This window comes from Leptonotus elevatus, chromosome 13, assembly GCF_054856555.1.
Source record: "Leptonotus elevatus isolate MCC_2025b chromosome 13, RoL_Lele_1.0, whole genome shotgun sequence".
Classification (NCBI taxonomy): Eukaryota; Metazoa; Chordata; class Actinopteri; order Syngnathiformes; family Syngnathidae; genus Leptonotus; species Leptonotus elevatus.
Window position 1 is genome coordinate 18,449,874 of NC_141251.1, and position 16,873 is coordinate 18,466,746.

A 16,873-nucleotide genomic window follows, 5' to 3' on the forward strand; every position below is an offset into this window, starting at 1 on the left:
AAAAAAAAAATATATATATATTTATATATATATATGACTTCCGACCATCCTCGAATGCAGCATAAGGCTGCATTTATACTAAATAATTCAAGTGACACAACTCCTATTAGCTTTTCCCATGTGGTCCAGTTATGACAAATGTCAGATATCAGGTCGGAATCATGCAATTCAAATATGAATTGGATTGGATTCGTCAATGTGGACAGATCGGATCTGCCCTGTCTGTGCGTATTGGCCGACGTTGAAATCTGTCAATAACGGGTCAACCCAAATAACACTCCCGTGGGAAATCAAACCTACAGCTAAAGCTTGCAGGTGCATAGACAATGGAAAGAGAAAAAAACACACACATGGAATTGCAGAGGTGGGCATTCAGTCAAGTAATGATGGACTGTCTGTCAGTCCGTTACTGACGGATGCCCGTTAAATTTAGAAAAATATGACGGACTAAGCACTGACAAAAGTGTGTTTTCGTCCGTTAGTGTAATCGTCACTAACCGGGTCAAGCACCGACGGACCTCTCGGTCCCTCATTGACTGGTGCCTGTTTTGTTGGCAAATAACAGACTGCCCACCTTTGCCCGTCTTTCCTAAAATAGTGGTGACAAAGTGATGACGGAAGCGTGGTTAGAATAAAATGACAAACTGACGATTACAGTTTGGTTCGGCTTAAAAAAAATACGGACTGACAGACGGAAGGATGCCCAGGGAGCTGCAAAATTTTTGAAATTGCCCAGATTTGTGGAATTGTACTTTATATCTTCAGATCAGAGTCATGTCCTTCCCAAAGGTGGATAACAATTTAGTTGAGATTGAATACATTTGGAATACAGAAATTAGCGTTAAAAACGATATGTTTAGATGTTCATAATCATTCAATAAGGAAAACAACAGCCATTGGAGTAATATTGATCTAAACTGCATTTAAACCACTGAGTCAGTCCAAGCCAACTAAACAAGTATGTCCATATCAAATATTTATATTATTGTTGTTTACGTCCATGTAGATGCCTTGTCTAGTTGTTTTTTCTGCATTTTTGGCCCGTGCACATGCAGGTTTGTTTCTTGTGCACCATAAACACATATATCAGATGAGTCACGAGAAAATACAGTAATATTATCTATTTATCGATTTTTAAGTCTGGGAATGGGGAATTAATACCTGCAGTGCAAATACAGTTTTCAGACTCACATAGAAGAGAAGCTTTTGAAAGGGACCTGTTTTCTACTTTGTATTCTTCTTTGCAGTTTGCACATCTCACCCCCTCTAAAGATCTCACTCCCACTCCGTGAAAATCACTTACTTCTGCTCCAGTGTGCAGAGATCACAGTCACGAGAAAAGACAGGGTGGGAAAACATGAGAACAGGGTGTGGAGGGAAGAGATACATCCAAGAATCTTTACCTTTTGCATCAGAGAGCAAGCACATGCTGGCCACTACAGACACACACAGGTGCAGAGATTTTTTTTTTTCTATCCGTAAAATTAAATACCAGTAAAAGGGCATAGGGGTTTAGTTTTTAATTGAGATGTATGGTGCGCCAAAAAGAGGAGAAGGGAATACGAGTCGTGGTTAGTGGAACGAGCAGCCAAAAATATAATAACGATCGGCTTGCAAGGTTTCTGTTAGCACAGTCTCACTAAAATAGACGAAATCCGAAAGGCACTCAATGGAGCTCAGACCTCCGCCAAGGTGGAATGAATGCGGTCCGGATATCAACACAAAACATTCCAGTCACATATCAGTTGAAAATAAATCATTGCATTCACATTGACACAAATATAAAAGTGGATTGATTAAGGGAAATGATATGGCATTTATATATATATAGCACTCTGCCAAGTCTCAAAACTACCAACTTTGGGGTGGAATCAAATAGCCACAAGGCTCCTCGGTTTATGACGTCTCGGTTTTGAGGTTATAAACAATGCACAATGAACTAGTTTGCACAGTGTCGTAAAAATATGACATCATGCGGCAGACAGAGGTACACTCATTTAATAAAAATGTTCATACTAGAAATGCTTATTATACAGAGTACTTACTATAACTTTGTCTTAATACTGCATTAGCTTAGGTTATGGTTACCAACTTTTGCCCAGATATGTCCACTTTTTTACATCCTGTCCTGGTGTCCGTTTTTTTTCTTTTTAAATAAATAAATGAAAATGTAAGTTTTTACATTCCGCCACAAATGGGATGCCTTAACTGTTAGCCCACAGACTGCTACCAAGTCTATGGCGAGGGTTGTAGGGAAAAAAGAAAGGCGGATTTTGTGTGTACGTGTCATTTTTTAATGTAGGTCAGAGTTTTAGGCACCTCACTTCTTAAGCATTCACATATGGTCCTGAGCCGCATCGGTGGCCCAAAACTTTAACTGACTGGCAATGCTCTGCACTGCCAAAACGAAGGACGTGGGTTTGATCCTGGTTTGCCCCATTAAAAAAAAAAAGGTTGATTGCGTAGGATTACAAAAAAAAATTAGTTTTAGTCAAACGTTAAAATAGTTATAATGTATAGGATCTTTGAGTAAACCTTGAGTATTATTTAATTATCCCGAGGCCAGGCTAAGTGTCCTCTTTTTTAGAAATGAAAATAAGGTTACTCTGGTGCATGTTAGTGACAGAGTGTGGTGCAGTCAGTACAAATTTAGGTTGCTTTGCCACTGGAGGAACAGAACTCCATCGCAAAGTGAGCTCCTGACTGTGACAAAGTATTTTATAAGTGTTGCTGAAGTTTCTAGAATATCTTTTGACGGGCACTCATGGGATTGACAATAATAGTTAGATCAAAGGGAAAGTCCAAAGAACTCCAATCAAAAGAATACTGTATCAAGTCCACGACACAATCCCGTTCCTGTAATGGCAATGTAATGGCTTTTGACCAACGTCATATATTGGGGGGCGGCATGGCTTAGTGGCAGAGTAGTTGTCTCCCATTCGTGAAGTTTTGGGTTTGATCCTCACCCCTGGTGACCATGTCAAAGTGGCCTAAAATACACTGAACCCCGATTTGCTCCCAGTGGACCTAGCAGCACCCTGCATGACAGCATGTATAGCGGTTTGGGAACCATTTGGTTTAGATAAAGTGCTATATAAAAAAACTGTCCAAAAGCAGCCCATATGTTGGGATGTGGTGTAGTCTATCATTAATCTATGCTAATGCAGTGTTACTGTTACAAGTATGTTGTGCCTCCTCAGTGGAACAGATCTCAGTTGTAAACCACAGACACACTGTAAGGTAAAAAATAGTGCAGTTAAAGAGTGTTTGTGTACAAATTCTGGTTATGTCGCTGACTGACACAAAAATGTAAAATAGACCAAAACAATTATCTTTACACAGCTCCTCACCACAATGTCTTTGTGACAAGTAGCTTCAACAAAGTTTAATGAAGTTAGTATTAAGTCAACATGTAACGCGAGCTCTTCATTTGTAAACAGTCCCTGTGAAAGAGGTGTTATGACTCATGTATGAGTGGTGTTTTTGTTTGTGTGAACGCGTGGTATTGTTGCGCAGAAATCATCAGCAACACAACTCAAGGTACACTGTCACATTGTGGATGGCGGATCGCCACATTTGGACACGCCATCTGGCGTTCTAAGCGTTCATCAGGCAGTTTGGCTGTGGACTTAACACCCCCACCTCTCGTGTGTCCAAATATACATGTACTGAACCTTACATGCAGTCAACACTATTCTGGAGCTTGATTCACACACATGGAAGCTTGGATATACACACGGCATGTACACACAAACAAACACACACAGAGCCAAAGACATGAGCCGCAATAGGCATGTCATTGCTAGTGGCTATTAATGGACAATCACCATGGTAACCAGTGTCATGTCATGAGCAGTGGGTCACCTGGGGGTCTAGCTTCATTCCCTCACTGTGAGGAAAAGGATGAAAAGAGAAGGAGGATACAGGAAAGGAAGGTATGAGAATAAAAGATACGATACGATACGATACGATACAATATACTTTTATTTTCCCCGTGGGGAACTTTTTCCTGGACTCCGTCCAGCTGCAGTTACAGTAAGGAAGAAACAACAGAATAGAAAGAGATAAAATTAAAGTTAAATAAGAAGTGCAGCAATAAGAAATCTTCACAGAAGTATACATGTGTAGAGAAGTACATACATGAGGACTGCACACACCCATATACACACACACACTCCTAAATATATATATATATATATATATATATATACATGAGTATGTACAGCACGGCTGCATATATTCCACACACACAACATTGCACCATATATCTATTGTACTGAGTTAATGTCGGTTGTTAAGATGAAACAAAAAGATTCTGAAGTACAAGTTTAAGAGAGGCAGTTTCTTGAAGGATGGTCTCTGGAGGGCCAGCGACCTTCTAGTGACCCTCATCTGTGTTTCACACATGTGGCTCACTACGATCGATTGCTCTTTGCCCTTCGTCTAAAACTCACTTTCAAATTAGCCCGTGTGGGTTAACATGTCTCAGGAAGATTGAGTACGAGCTTGGCTGAGGGGATGTGTTGTGTTTCTGTATTTGTGCATTGGATCCTTGATACCAAATTGTTTTGGCAGTAAATAGCCAAGCTGCTTGTAGCGATCCAATTTCCAAAGATCCGACATGTTCACAAGCTTCCGTGTTGTTTTGATGTACGTTGATGTCATCCAGCAAGAGACCCGATGCTGACATCTGATGGCCATAGTTAGTTATTTTGAGCTGCCCAAGACTTTTGTCCCACAAATTCCAACGGAAAAAAAAAGGAGTTGACGAACAGAAATTTCCGTCGCTGGCGCTCCTCGTTAGGGTTCGCGTTGATAATACCGGCGCTCAAAGAGTTAAAGGAATACTTGAATCATGGAACCATTTTCAACAGTAAGAAAATATTTTGTGATAACTTCATTATTTTTCATAAACAATTTATACATTTAAAACCTAATATTTCCACTTGCTGTCGACTGAAGATGCCATCACCTGTGCTGAGGAAACAGGTAACGACCAATCATGGCTCAGTTTGCTGACCAAACCCAGAAAACAGGTTAACGTGATTGATCGTTACCCATTTCCTCAGCACAGGTGATGTCATCTTTGACAGCAAGTGGAATAATGTGTTTTTTGAATGCTGTTAAATTACCCAATGAGTCAAGTATCCATTTAAGATCTCTTCTTTTTTCACTTGGTTCCGACTAATAATTGCCAAAGTGGCGAATTGCAATTGTTCTTTTTCACGCTTCTTTGAGTCAGGAACCCCACTCACCCTGCCTGGGATAGGCCCTAGATATCACACAGAGGTATAGAAATGGAATGGAAGATAACAGAAAGAAGTTGCAAAAGCCAGCTGGGCTTCAGGACGCGTATTATTTCTAGTTATTCTTGGGAAGTATGCATCTATTTAATTACTAGTAAAAAAAAAAAAGAAGAAGCACAATTAAGCTACATCATCCATCCAGCTCAGGTAGTAACACAGTGTATTTATATGACTGTCTTTTTGGCAGCATAAAAAAAAAAATCATCTAGACATAATTTTTGTGTTTGTATTGGGATGTCATTAACAATCCTTTAACATTCCCGTCTCATTAACCCCTTAGATTCCTCCCCTTCAACCCCAGTTCCCTCAGACCCTACGGCGTGTCCCCCTCCTCCATCCGCATCAGTGGTCAGCGGCAACGGCGGCAGAGAAGCCGGCAAGTACTGCTGCCTGTGCGGCGCCTGGTTTAACAACCCGCTGATGGCCCAACAGCACTACGAGGGCAAGAAGCATCGCAGGAATGCCGCCCGAGCACGGCTGGTGGAGCAGCTTGCGGGAAGCCTGGATGCCACGGAAAGCACAGGTCAGTCCTCGTAATCCCTCCGAAAAGACACCTCTCCGCCGATGCAAGTGACAAGTGAAAGGCAGCTGGGATGAAAGGGAAACACGATAAGGGGAGATCATTTTTAACATCCGCGGTAGGATGTTTCAAACATTTCGTTCTTTGTTAGTTTTTATACCAACGTCACTCCAGTTGGATATAATTAGTGCCATAAATGTGTAACTTCACAGTCACACTCCAAACATACTACTAAAGATAGAGGGATTACCTTATGATAAGTACCTTTAAATATCAACAGAGTTTTGAAATGCTTTCGAATTCTTTTAACACAAAAGGCTTTGGGAGGTTTAGGATAAAGCCTGCATTACAATTTTAGTATGGAGGCTTTAAGGTTGGATGATTTACATTTGAGGTTAAGGAAATGCAGTTAGAGCAGCTTTGGACTGACTCAGGGTCAGCAGCTTTGGTTTCCTCTGCACATCCATTCTGGCTCCAGCTAAATAGAATTCAAAACCCCTGGATTACTGTTGTAAAACTGGTCATCCATCAAATGGAGCATGTTTCTTTCTCCCTAATAAACTCGATCTCAGTTTAACTAAAACATGGGCAAGTAAGTCATAAACATCCAATTTTATATATTTATATCCGTGGTTCTTAACCTTGTTGGAGCATTCACCAAACCCTTCTTTATTGAATACATTTTTTTTTTCAAATTCAAGACTGAACATGAAAATGAATGAAAAATGGAAAAATTAACAAGGAGAGTAGCCTTTTCATCCAATCTGGCTCTTTTCACCTTGAATTTAGAAGCGTTGTGTTATTATATTTCCCATCTACTTGCAGCTTAAGGTTATCCTTTAGTTGCTCGTTGCTAATTGAGCTAGACTAGAATTGCAATTTGGCATTGTAAATCATGCAGATAAGTCATGCAGTTAGAATGCTGACTCCCATCACTCAACTCAACTCTATAGAGTACTTTAAATCAACCACTCCTTGTTTTCTTAAGATAGAACCTAGAGAAAACATCAGAGGCCCCAGAATTGAACCCTGTGGAACACCATACGTTCTGTAATACATGTCAATTCATATTGCACATATTCGTCCGACCACTCGACATAATATGAAGGGATTACATTAATAAAGAAATCACATGACGTACCATCACAACAGCCACACTTTGACTACTGAGTGCACCAAATTCCCTGCAGCACAGATAGGCCAAGCAATGTCGCATGATCACCTGCAGCCAATGATGGCCAAGCATCAGACCAAGTATCAGCACGAATCATTTGAGTCGGGTGTTTGTGTTGACCTCCGCCGAACCGCTGAGAGTGACTCACAAAACCCCTGGGGTTCAATCAAAACAAGGTTAAGAGCCACTATATGTATATACAATATTATTCATAGGGTGAGGGAATGCTTTGCAAAACATTAATCTATATTAACAGACAAAAAAAAACCTGTACATACGATGCGCGTACAGAGAAATGTGCCCTTGTTGGGTCCATCAACAGCAGTGGATTCTGCATAGTGGAAATCTTCAGTATTTGGAAAATAATTATGGACCTTTTGGTGTGCAGTGGAATAATTCCCCACTCTCCTTCCACTTTGATAACGCTGCCCCAAAAAATTGTTGAAAATACTGCTGAGCCTGCATTTTTCTCCCTTCCTGACTGTTTCTCCCTCATTTACCAAATCTGCACATTCAGAAATAGAAGACAGTTTATTCCAATTAAAGTGACGGATGCACACATCTGTTGCTATAAGCGGCTCTGCTTCCCCCTCAAGCAGGGCAAACTTAAGTAAGTGACTAGCTGATAACAAGCTTTCTGTCATTGAGGACTAGTAAATTTAACAAGTATGTATAAGACCTACCTCTGACAAGTTTTCACAGGAAAAACCTAAATCTGAAACTGAATTTGAAACCTAAATTTGAAACACTTAATTGAGAGGATAGGGTTGAACGTTTTTTTCAAGAAAGATGAAAATATGAACATTTTCAATGTAATGTTGCACGTAATATAAACATATTATGAGCACTATTTAGTACAGATAGATTCCTTCTTTTCTGGTTCCCCACTGGTGAAACGTCATACTGCTGAAGTAAGCAGCCCAAATGCACGTGAGCACTCCATGACACATCAATGCAACACACACACACGCGCACACACAAAAACTCCAATGCTCTGTCCGTCAAAGCCATGGCGCGAGCTGTGTGCTCCAGGTGCCATGACAAAAGCAATCATCTCAAGGAACCAATCATATTAAAAGCATGAGTCATGTTGCCGCCTACACTGGCTCAGAGGCTTTAAGTTGTGTCAAGTTGGATATTATTCTCCATCCACTCGCTGTGACCCAAATCCCACAACGTCCACTGTCTTTTTAGGCAATGTTTCAATCCCAATTCACAGTGCAGCACGCGCTTGCAAATAGTCAGGCCATCCTGCTTTTGTGTAATTTACACCCGCAGGTTTTCATTAACCCAAAGATGCTGCGGAATCTATTTGGCGCCTTGCCGTTCAAGGGCGGGTGAGCCGGCCCGAGAAGTGAGCCCGGCGCTGATGTGATTCATTACACGTGCCATCAATCACGCCTGGGCTCGGCCGTCTTTTAATCACGCCACTATCGTCAGGAATTGTTTGTCCTCCATTGGCACAGGATCTCATCCAAAATGGCTTTTGACGCCTCCCAGGTGCAACGTGGTGGAAATGTTTGCAAATGTTAATTAGTCCACAAAGAAGGTTGATTGGTATGTGTCAGAGTTGGGGGTGTCAAAATTAGTGCGTTAATTTAAAGTTACTTTAACAGCACAATTTTTTTTTTAACGTACGATTAATGACCGCCCCTTACTTGGAAAGCCTCTACTGGGGGAATTCAAGTTGCAGCGCAGCAGACAGGTCCAGGTCAAAATTTAGCAGTAATAAATTTAAGCATATATATATATATATATATATATATATATATATATATATATATATATATATATATATATATATATATATATATATTTGTGGAGACTGGGGTCAAGTTGTATTTTACAATTTAAAAAATGTGCAGAATTTCACAAGTTTCTTCCCGATTAAGCTTTTAATGTGAAAAATGGATGCAATACAATTTTTTTTTTACAGTACAGTACATCTTTCTCAATTTTATGAACTATTATGAAATTACTGTATCAATGACTAAAAGATCCAGCTATATTTCTATTACTTTAACATTTTTTCCCACTTTATGTTAACAAGAGTATGACAATTTAGAAAAAATATTTTATTGTACATTTTATTGTACATTTAGAACAGATATGACATTTGTGATTAATCGTGAGTTAACTATTGAAGTCATGCAATTAATTACGATTAAAAAATGTAAACGGCTGACACCGCTAGTCATTGTACGTTTGTGACACAATAACCTAGTCAAAATGATGTCAGACAGGCAAGTTTGTGTGGTGGTGTTGGTGGCAAAAGCTGGAAGACCCAAGCGCAGGGAAGCAGGGAATGTACGCAAAGGATACATTGTAAATAAAGGCAAAACAAAAAGTAAGACAGCAAAATAAATAAAGCTGGAATTCAAAATCTAAAAATCACTCAAGTAACAAAACACCGGACAACAAGAAAGAAAATGGATACAACATGGTGACAAAGGCAACATGACAAATGACACCAACAAGGCACATCTGGACAAGACACGGATGGCTGGAGGGGAGCTGATTGGTTGACACAAGGAACAGGGCTGACAAGAGATGGGGATGAATACAACAATTCATGATGAAGTAAAACTAGATAACATTAAACAAAAGGAAACTGTCTGCTTCGCTGACTTTAAGAATTATTTTGAGTATTTCTGTTTTCTGGGTGCGTCAATTAATTTTGAGCGCTGGTCAAAATAGTCGGGCCACCCTGGCTTCCGTCATTGTCAATCCACCAATATTTCGAGCCGGACCAAATTGTAATCGTCAATCCGTCATTAGTCATTCCTCAGTGAGATGGGAATCTGACCCATTGCATATGCACACGGTTCTAACTGCCACGAATACTAGACAAAGATGTTTTTAATGTGACTTTATCGACATTGTGTGAAATATTCATGTGAACTCTAGGCGGACATATCCGGGAGGATTTGGTGCTGATCCATTTTAAGATTGTTTGGCTTTAGAGAACGCTTGTGCCCTACAAACTGTCATTCTAGTTATGGAACATTTTCTGCTACTGCTTCATTCAGTCTTCTGTTGATATATGTGCAATATGTGCATGTGTGCCCGCATGTGTGTGTGTGGACCACCAGGGGCTTCGACCGTGTCATGTCTCATCTGTCATTCTCATTAACTACCCGTGAGGTGCAGGTGACTTATTCACACCATTGTTGTTTTTCTATTGATGATACTGACCTTTACTTGTACTTGCATATTGTAACGCCTCATGGCACACGCGCGTTTGCATAGTTTCTCTTTTTTTCTTACGCCATTGACAAGTTGCAGCAGAGAATAAGAACTATTTAGGTGCTAGACTAAAACCCTGGGAGATTGATCACAGGGCATGAGGTGGCAGCGGGCGGAAGCTGCGGCGGCTGGGCAAGGAGCCCGGCGGACTCGGATGTGTCTTTACATAAATCACGACTGGGGTAGAAACTCCCTCAGGACAGAGTCGGACGATTGTCTCTTCTCTCCGGAGACAGGGCGGTGAATTAGGAGTAGTGAGATAAGCGTCTCGAGCTGAAGCATGAGCGTCTGAGCGCACGAAGACCTCAGAGAGGAGCAAGGAGCAAAGCAGAGAAAATGGTGTGTAATTGATGACAACGTCTGAGTCAGGAGACACCGCTGACCTCCTCTGCCTTGAAACGATGCCTACGTGACACTGGGGCACTATTAGCAGGTGTACACACACACGTAGAGAAACATTTGAAGGAGTTATTAACGTCAGATGACCTTTATATTCAGACAAATACAGATAAAAGATGATTAACAAAGAATTTCATCATCATCAACTGTTAATCTCACTTTAGTGACTCCATGCAGTACATCAGTATGATTCTTGTAGTCTTAACAACAATTTGCTGAGACTGCTCACACATGTGAAATGAAAACACTAAATTATACTGAAGATTTATTTCGAATGTCACTGATGGCGTAGCGGTACATTCGTCTGTGCCCTGCGACTGTCTGGTGACCAGTCCATTGTGTAGTCCACTTTTCGCCCTAAACCAAAAAATCTCAATCAACAATTCCCATAGTTGTTAGTGAATGTAACAAACACAGTTCGTACAGGTGCTTAAAAACCGTGAAAAGTGCTTGAATTTTGGGTGAAGTGCTTGTAAATGCTTGAAAGTGTTCATCATACTTCTCGGCAGTCTGACTCCATTAGGGGTGAAACGGATCCTGAGTAAATAGAGTCCAAAACAAATCTGTGAGGTCTTTTAAAGTTAAAGAACCACTGATTGTCACACCTACCTAAATGTGGCGAAATTTTTTCTCTGCATTTGACCCAACCCCTGAGAGAGCAGTGAGCAGCATCAGGTGCTGCACTCAGGAATCATTTGGTGATCTAAGCACAAACCTTAATGCTGAGTGTTAAGCAGGGAGGCAAATGGGTCCCATTTTTGTGGTATGGTATGACCCGGCCGGGGATTGAACCCACAACCTCCCAGTCTCAGGGCAGACACTCCACCACTAGGCCGCTGAGCAGTTTTTTCCTGCGGACAGGGCAGCCTCTCAAGTAAAATTCAAGCTAGCAGCCGCTATAATTGATTCCTCGGGTTCATTTTAGAATAAAATATTCCCAAGTTATCGATGTCCATAAAGTGTTACTCATGATGCTTTCATTTAGATTTTTCCATCGCGGTGCGAATAAACAAACGTAATGTGGCTGCCATGACCTTGTTTACTCACGGCTTCGATGGCCTGTCAAAGTACGTCGCCACGTGAAAATTCTGTTTTATGCAATAAAAAAATTGGGCATCGGACCGCTGCTGAAAAGCCCCCCCGACATATTCCAACTCGATCCGACTTTCCAACAGTAATTTATACACTGGTCATACGGCGTATGTCGTCGGCCCAACGCTGTCCGACTCCCGACGTCGCATTGGCTTATCTAGGCCTTGGTGACACAAAATGTAGTTGATGTGCTTTCAAAATTAGCATATCTATTGCGGAAGGTATAACCCTTTAAAAAACATATATTTGAGGACAAATGATCGCAACAAATGCAGACAGCATACAGTACTCGCGGGCATTATCCTCTCCGAAAAATGGCTAATTTTACTGCAGCTTAGTTGTGAGAGTCTTCTTCAGTGTTTCATCAACAGATCAAAAGATTGTTGTTTGTGTTTTTGACGGCGCTAGTTAAGCTTAATGCGATTTTTATTCATTTCAATGTTGAAAGATGAATTGAGATATGCTTTGTAAAAGTTTTGATTTACGACTGCATTTACGGAATGAATAAAACTCAGAATTCAAGGCACCGTTGCAATTATAATGCCCATCCTTGCTCTCAACAGGCCTCTTTTTACTTTTGGTGGTGGTTTAATTAAGCAAGACAGCGGATACAGTAAATTGTCTGTGCTGCAAGGACCTCTATATCCTATTATCCTGCTTCCATGGTGAGCAAAATTAATAGATGACTACTTGTCATTGAGTTGTCCCACTGGAAGGTGGAAAGTACCTTGAAAATGATCCACATTGATATTCACAGGGGTGGTTAAAAGACGTGTTGAGGGCTCGTTTCCTCATTCTCCTCTGGAGTCAATTTTTTCTATTAAAGCAAGTGTCTTGACAGCAGCGGTAGATTCCATGATTGTTAGCACTGAACACTTGCAAAAAAAATCATTTATAAAAGAAACAAGGCACTGTTAGAACTTGGCAGAGCATCTTGACGGAATGGCCAATTTGCAACATGCACTGAATGGGCCCATTAAGGTTTCTTTAGCCGAGTTAAGGCGCATCAGACACCCAAAGCGCAACAATGCCTTTGAAAAAGAGCACAATTCAGCGCACTCCATTTTCTGTGCACCAGATCATTACTTTTTGGGAAGTCTCCATGCCGGCGATGCCAGATCTGCCGCAAGGCTGTACATTAGACAACAGCCTTCTTGCCAAACCCCCCTCCTACCCCCCTACCCCTCTTTTCTGTCTCTAGCATATTGTTTTATGTAATTAACAAGGCTTAAAACGCCCTCACAAAATACTGCTCGCGCTCGCATAAATTCACCACCCTTCCCCGCACGCAGCCACTGTGTCTTGCACCTCATTTACATGGATTAGTCCACTGCGTGGTCTCATAAACCAAAACCGCTTGAGTAACCAAAAGACAGCGTCATTGTATCTATACAAGAACATGGTAGGTAGCTATTTTTCTATCTTGGACATCAGGGCCAATCTGTCAATCAGACTAAGAGCTTGCATACAAAGGCAGCAACCACACTTAATCATTGTCAAGCGTATAAAAGAGCAGACCTCTTTGTGTAATCCTTGCTGTGGTATGGAATAAGAGGGAAGTGAAATGTAATAAAAAATGAGATAGGCCGGTCATTGAGTGCCTTTCTACCCTCCAGTTAATAGTCTTATCATTAGGAGTAATGACATTTTTGTCTGAGAGAGGAAGTTCAGTGCCTCAAATGCCTTAAAGCTCATAAAATTGCTGCAAGCGAAAGAAAAACTTGTAGGAATAAATATGCCTTCAATGTCAAGCAAATTGTCAAAATTTCTTGCAGTGCAGATCTACACCATTGTAAACGTTCTATTAAAGTGGAAGTCAACCCCCCAATTTTTTTTGGACAATATGTTTAATGCAGCTCCACTACTCTAAATATGGTATTCGAGTTAATATTGCGTTAGTGGAATATAAGTTAAGCAGCAAAATCCAGCCATTTTGAATCCATCTCTGGGGGTGGCCATTTTGCCACTTGCTGTCGACTGAAGATGACATTAATGTTGCTCAGGTCTCACATAATAACCAATCACAGCTCAGCTTCAGAAAACAGGTGAGCTGTGATTGGTCATTGCATGAGCCCTGAGCAACATTGATGTCATCATCTTCAGTCGACAGCAAGTGGCAAAATGTCCGCCCGCTGAGATGGATAAAAAAGGCAGGATTTTGCTTCATAACTCATATAACCAAAATTTTATGTTAATCAGAATGTCATGTTTAGACTAGTGAGGTCACATATACCATATTATTGTCAATGAATGTTTAAGGTTGACTTCCACTTAAAATACACATTTTTTGATACAACTCGTGTATTGCATGGCAATTCAATCACAAATACATATGCAGTCATACTAAATATAATACTGTCTGTAAGCTTAGTGTAACAGCTCCATCTCCTTCCCCACAATTCCATCTCCTCTCCCCTTTCATTTCACTTCCTGTCGGAAATTTGCCCTGTCTACTCTCCGTTGCCGTCTTCATCCTCATCCATCTATTTTTGGGGGTGCGCGTTCATCTCAACCACCTGCAAGCCCTCTAGTTTGCTCACATCTGGGTCTCGAGCATACATTTACCAACACATGCACAAACACGGAAGAGTGATACACCATCTGACAACACAGCTGACTGCACTGTCCTTCCCCTCCTCCCTCCCTTTGTTGAGGTTCAGCAACACACTCACATTAAACAAGCTGTGATCTAAAAATGTAACCAGCTTTCTGCTAATGATTAATAGATTTGAATCTTTCTCCAGATTTAGCCTAATTAGGAATATTTGCCTACTCTGCAGAGTGGAAAATAGGAGCTTATTTGGCGTCATTTCTATTTGATACCTGGAAGTTTGAATGCCCCATAAGTACAATTTGGTATTTAAACACAATTTGAATTTTGAATGCCAGCGCACCTCACTAGAGAGTGTCCCTCATCACCCTTCCTCCTCCTCCCCCCTCCCCTTGCTGCCCTGCCGCCGCCCCTTGCCCTTCTTATTGTCTCCTCCCCCCATCCCGTCCGCCTCCCCTGTCCGCCTTCTTCCCCCTCCCCTGGGCCGGGGGCTCCATCCCTGGCCCGGGTCTCGGGGCTCCGGAGCCCAGGCGGGTGGGGTCTGCCCCGCTCCAGTGAGCCCCAGTATCCAGGGGGCAAGCCCTATCGGCCCGTCGTGCTGTTTCCATCTGCCCGCCGGAGTCCGGTGTGGGGTGGGGCGGGGGGCGGGTAGTCGGTGGTGGTGTTGGGGGCGGGTGCGCCTCCTGCCCCCACCGGGTCGCTCCTCTTAACTCACTACACTAGTTTTGCACAATACACTTTGTTAATAGACACATAGGGCACATAACACACACTTTGGGGTGCTTGGGTAGGATGGAGACACCGTCTTCGCCCTACAACTCCCCTCCAATTTTAATGCACGCCACAACCAGGAGGGGCGGGTGTGTCGGGGTGGGGAGCCATCGGTTGGGGCCCCTATTTTTTTTTTTTATGCACCACATACACTCACCGACTCATCGTCTGGGAAGCAGGTGGATCAGTGCGGGGGGATATCAATTCCCTCTGTTCCATCTCACCTGCTCCCAATTTTAATGCTCCGCTCTCTGGCCACTCTCCGGCACGATGCCTGGATACAGGGGGTCCCCGAGGTTTGGGGGTCGGGGTTTGATGTGCTGGCGGGGTTGGGGTCGGGGGGTGACGGCTTGGTGGTGGGGTGCTGAGGGTGGGGGGGTTCGGGGATGTCTGGGGGTTTGAAGGCTGGGTTGTGGTGGGTGTGAGTGGGGGAAAGGGTCGTGGCGGGAGCGGGGGGCTGTGGGCCGGTGGGGTGCCTGGTGGGCCTGCCGTGCCCCGTTCTGCTGCGTTGGGCTTGAAACGTGGGCCGTGTTTGGGTGGGGGGCGCTCCGGGTTCCTATGTTTGCTCTCCGCCGGGTGGCCTCTGCGGGGCCCGGGGGTTGTGCCTTGGTGCTGCCCCGGCCTGGGGGGCACTGGGGGGTTGTGCTTGCTCTGTCCTGGCCGAAGTCGACGGCTCCCCTCTTTGATGGGGGTTCTCATGCATGCCAGATCCACCACACCAGCATCTACCGAAATTCAAACACAATCTGATTCTTCTTCTGGCCGTGGAATTGGTGGAGGCTGATGTCTGGGGATCTCACTCTGCTTCATCTAACCTTCCTTCCTTTCCTCAGTCTTTCCTTTGGTCTCTTGAGGTCTCCTTAATTTGTTGGAATTTAGATGTTTCTGGGGTTGGTGAAAGATTCTGGTTGGTAACCCGGTGGGTAGTAGGTAATGTCCGGTCTATGCTGGGTTTCACTTTTATTTCTTTTCTGTGCTCCTTCCCCGGGTCTCCTGACAACTTCACGACTCTAACGGGATTCTGAAGTATTTGTTTTAGGTGAACGATATGGGATTTTTAATAGGTTTTAGGTGAATTAATTAGCACACACTCACATGCACGCACATACTCACGCACATACAAAAAAAAAAAGAAGAGAGAGAGCAATGATGATGACATGTCGAATCGGTAAGATTATCGAATGAACAATACTGAGCTCTCTCAAAGAAAGACAGAGAGGGAAAAAAAGAGTGTTTTATTGTTTTAATGACTGGTGTCCAAACTATGGCCTGGCGACCATTTTTAAGCAGCCTGCAGAATCTATGGTACTAAAAATGGCATTTGCTCCTAATAAAAGTGTTTTATATACTGTAGAGCTTTTGTAAAGAGGCAAATTATATTATACTATTTAAATTATTATGCAAGTATATATTCAACCAAAATTCTCTACACTTGTTGTTTAGTTCTTTCTTAGTTCCATACATGAGTTATTGTGTGGAGATTTGGGGACATACGTATAAATCAATAACAAACACAGTCTTGATCTTACAGAAGAGAGCAATTAGAATAATTTTTGTTGATTATCGTGCACCTACTAATAATCTATTTAAAAAATCACATATACTTTAATTTAACGATCTGGTGGACTTTAAACCCACTCAATTTATGTTTAAAATAAATAATAATATGCTGCCTTGCTGTGTTCAGAAGTTCTTCCAACACAGAGATAGCAATTTGATTGTGAATTGAAACTGTGTAACTCAATTAAGAATTTCAAATGCATGTATAAATGCAAGATTATTAATAGTTACGAAATGGCAATGTAGTCTATAGT

General features: G+C 42.1%; 1 protein-coding gene across 3 annotated transcripts in view; it reads left to right on the forward strand.

The window, feature by feature from the left end:
- Window positions 1-16,873, forward strand: part of LOC147164103 (zinc finger matrin-type protein 4) — an 86,255-nt gene that overhangs the window by 48,817 nt on the left and 20,565 nt on the right. For all 3 annotated transcript variants that reach the window (XM_086093837.1, XM_086093839.1, XM_086093838.1), the window contains exon 5: window positions 5,587-5,829. In XM_086093837.1, the coding sequence (XP_085949963.1) occupies window positions 5,587-5,829 (243 nt within the window). The remainder of the gene's footprint in view (window positions 1-5,586; window positions 5,830-16,873) is intronic.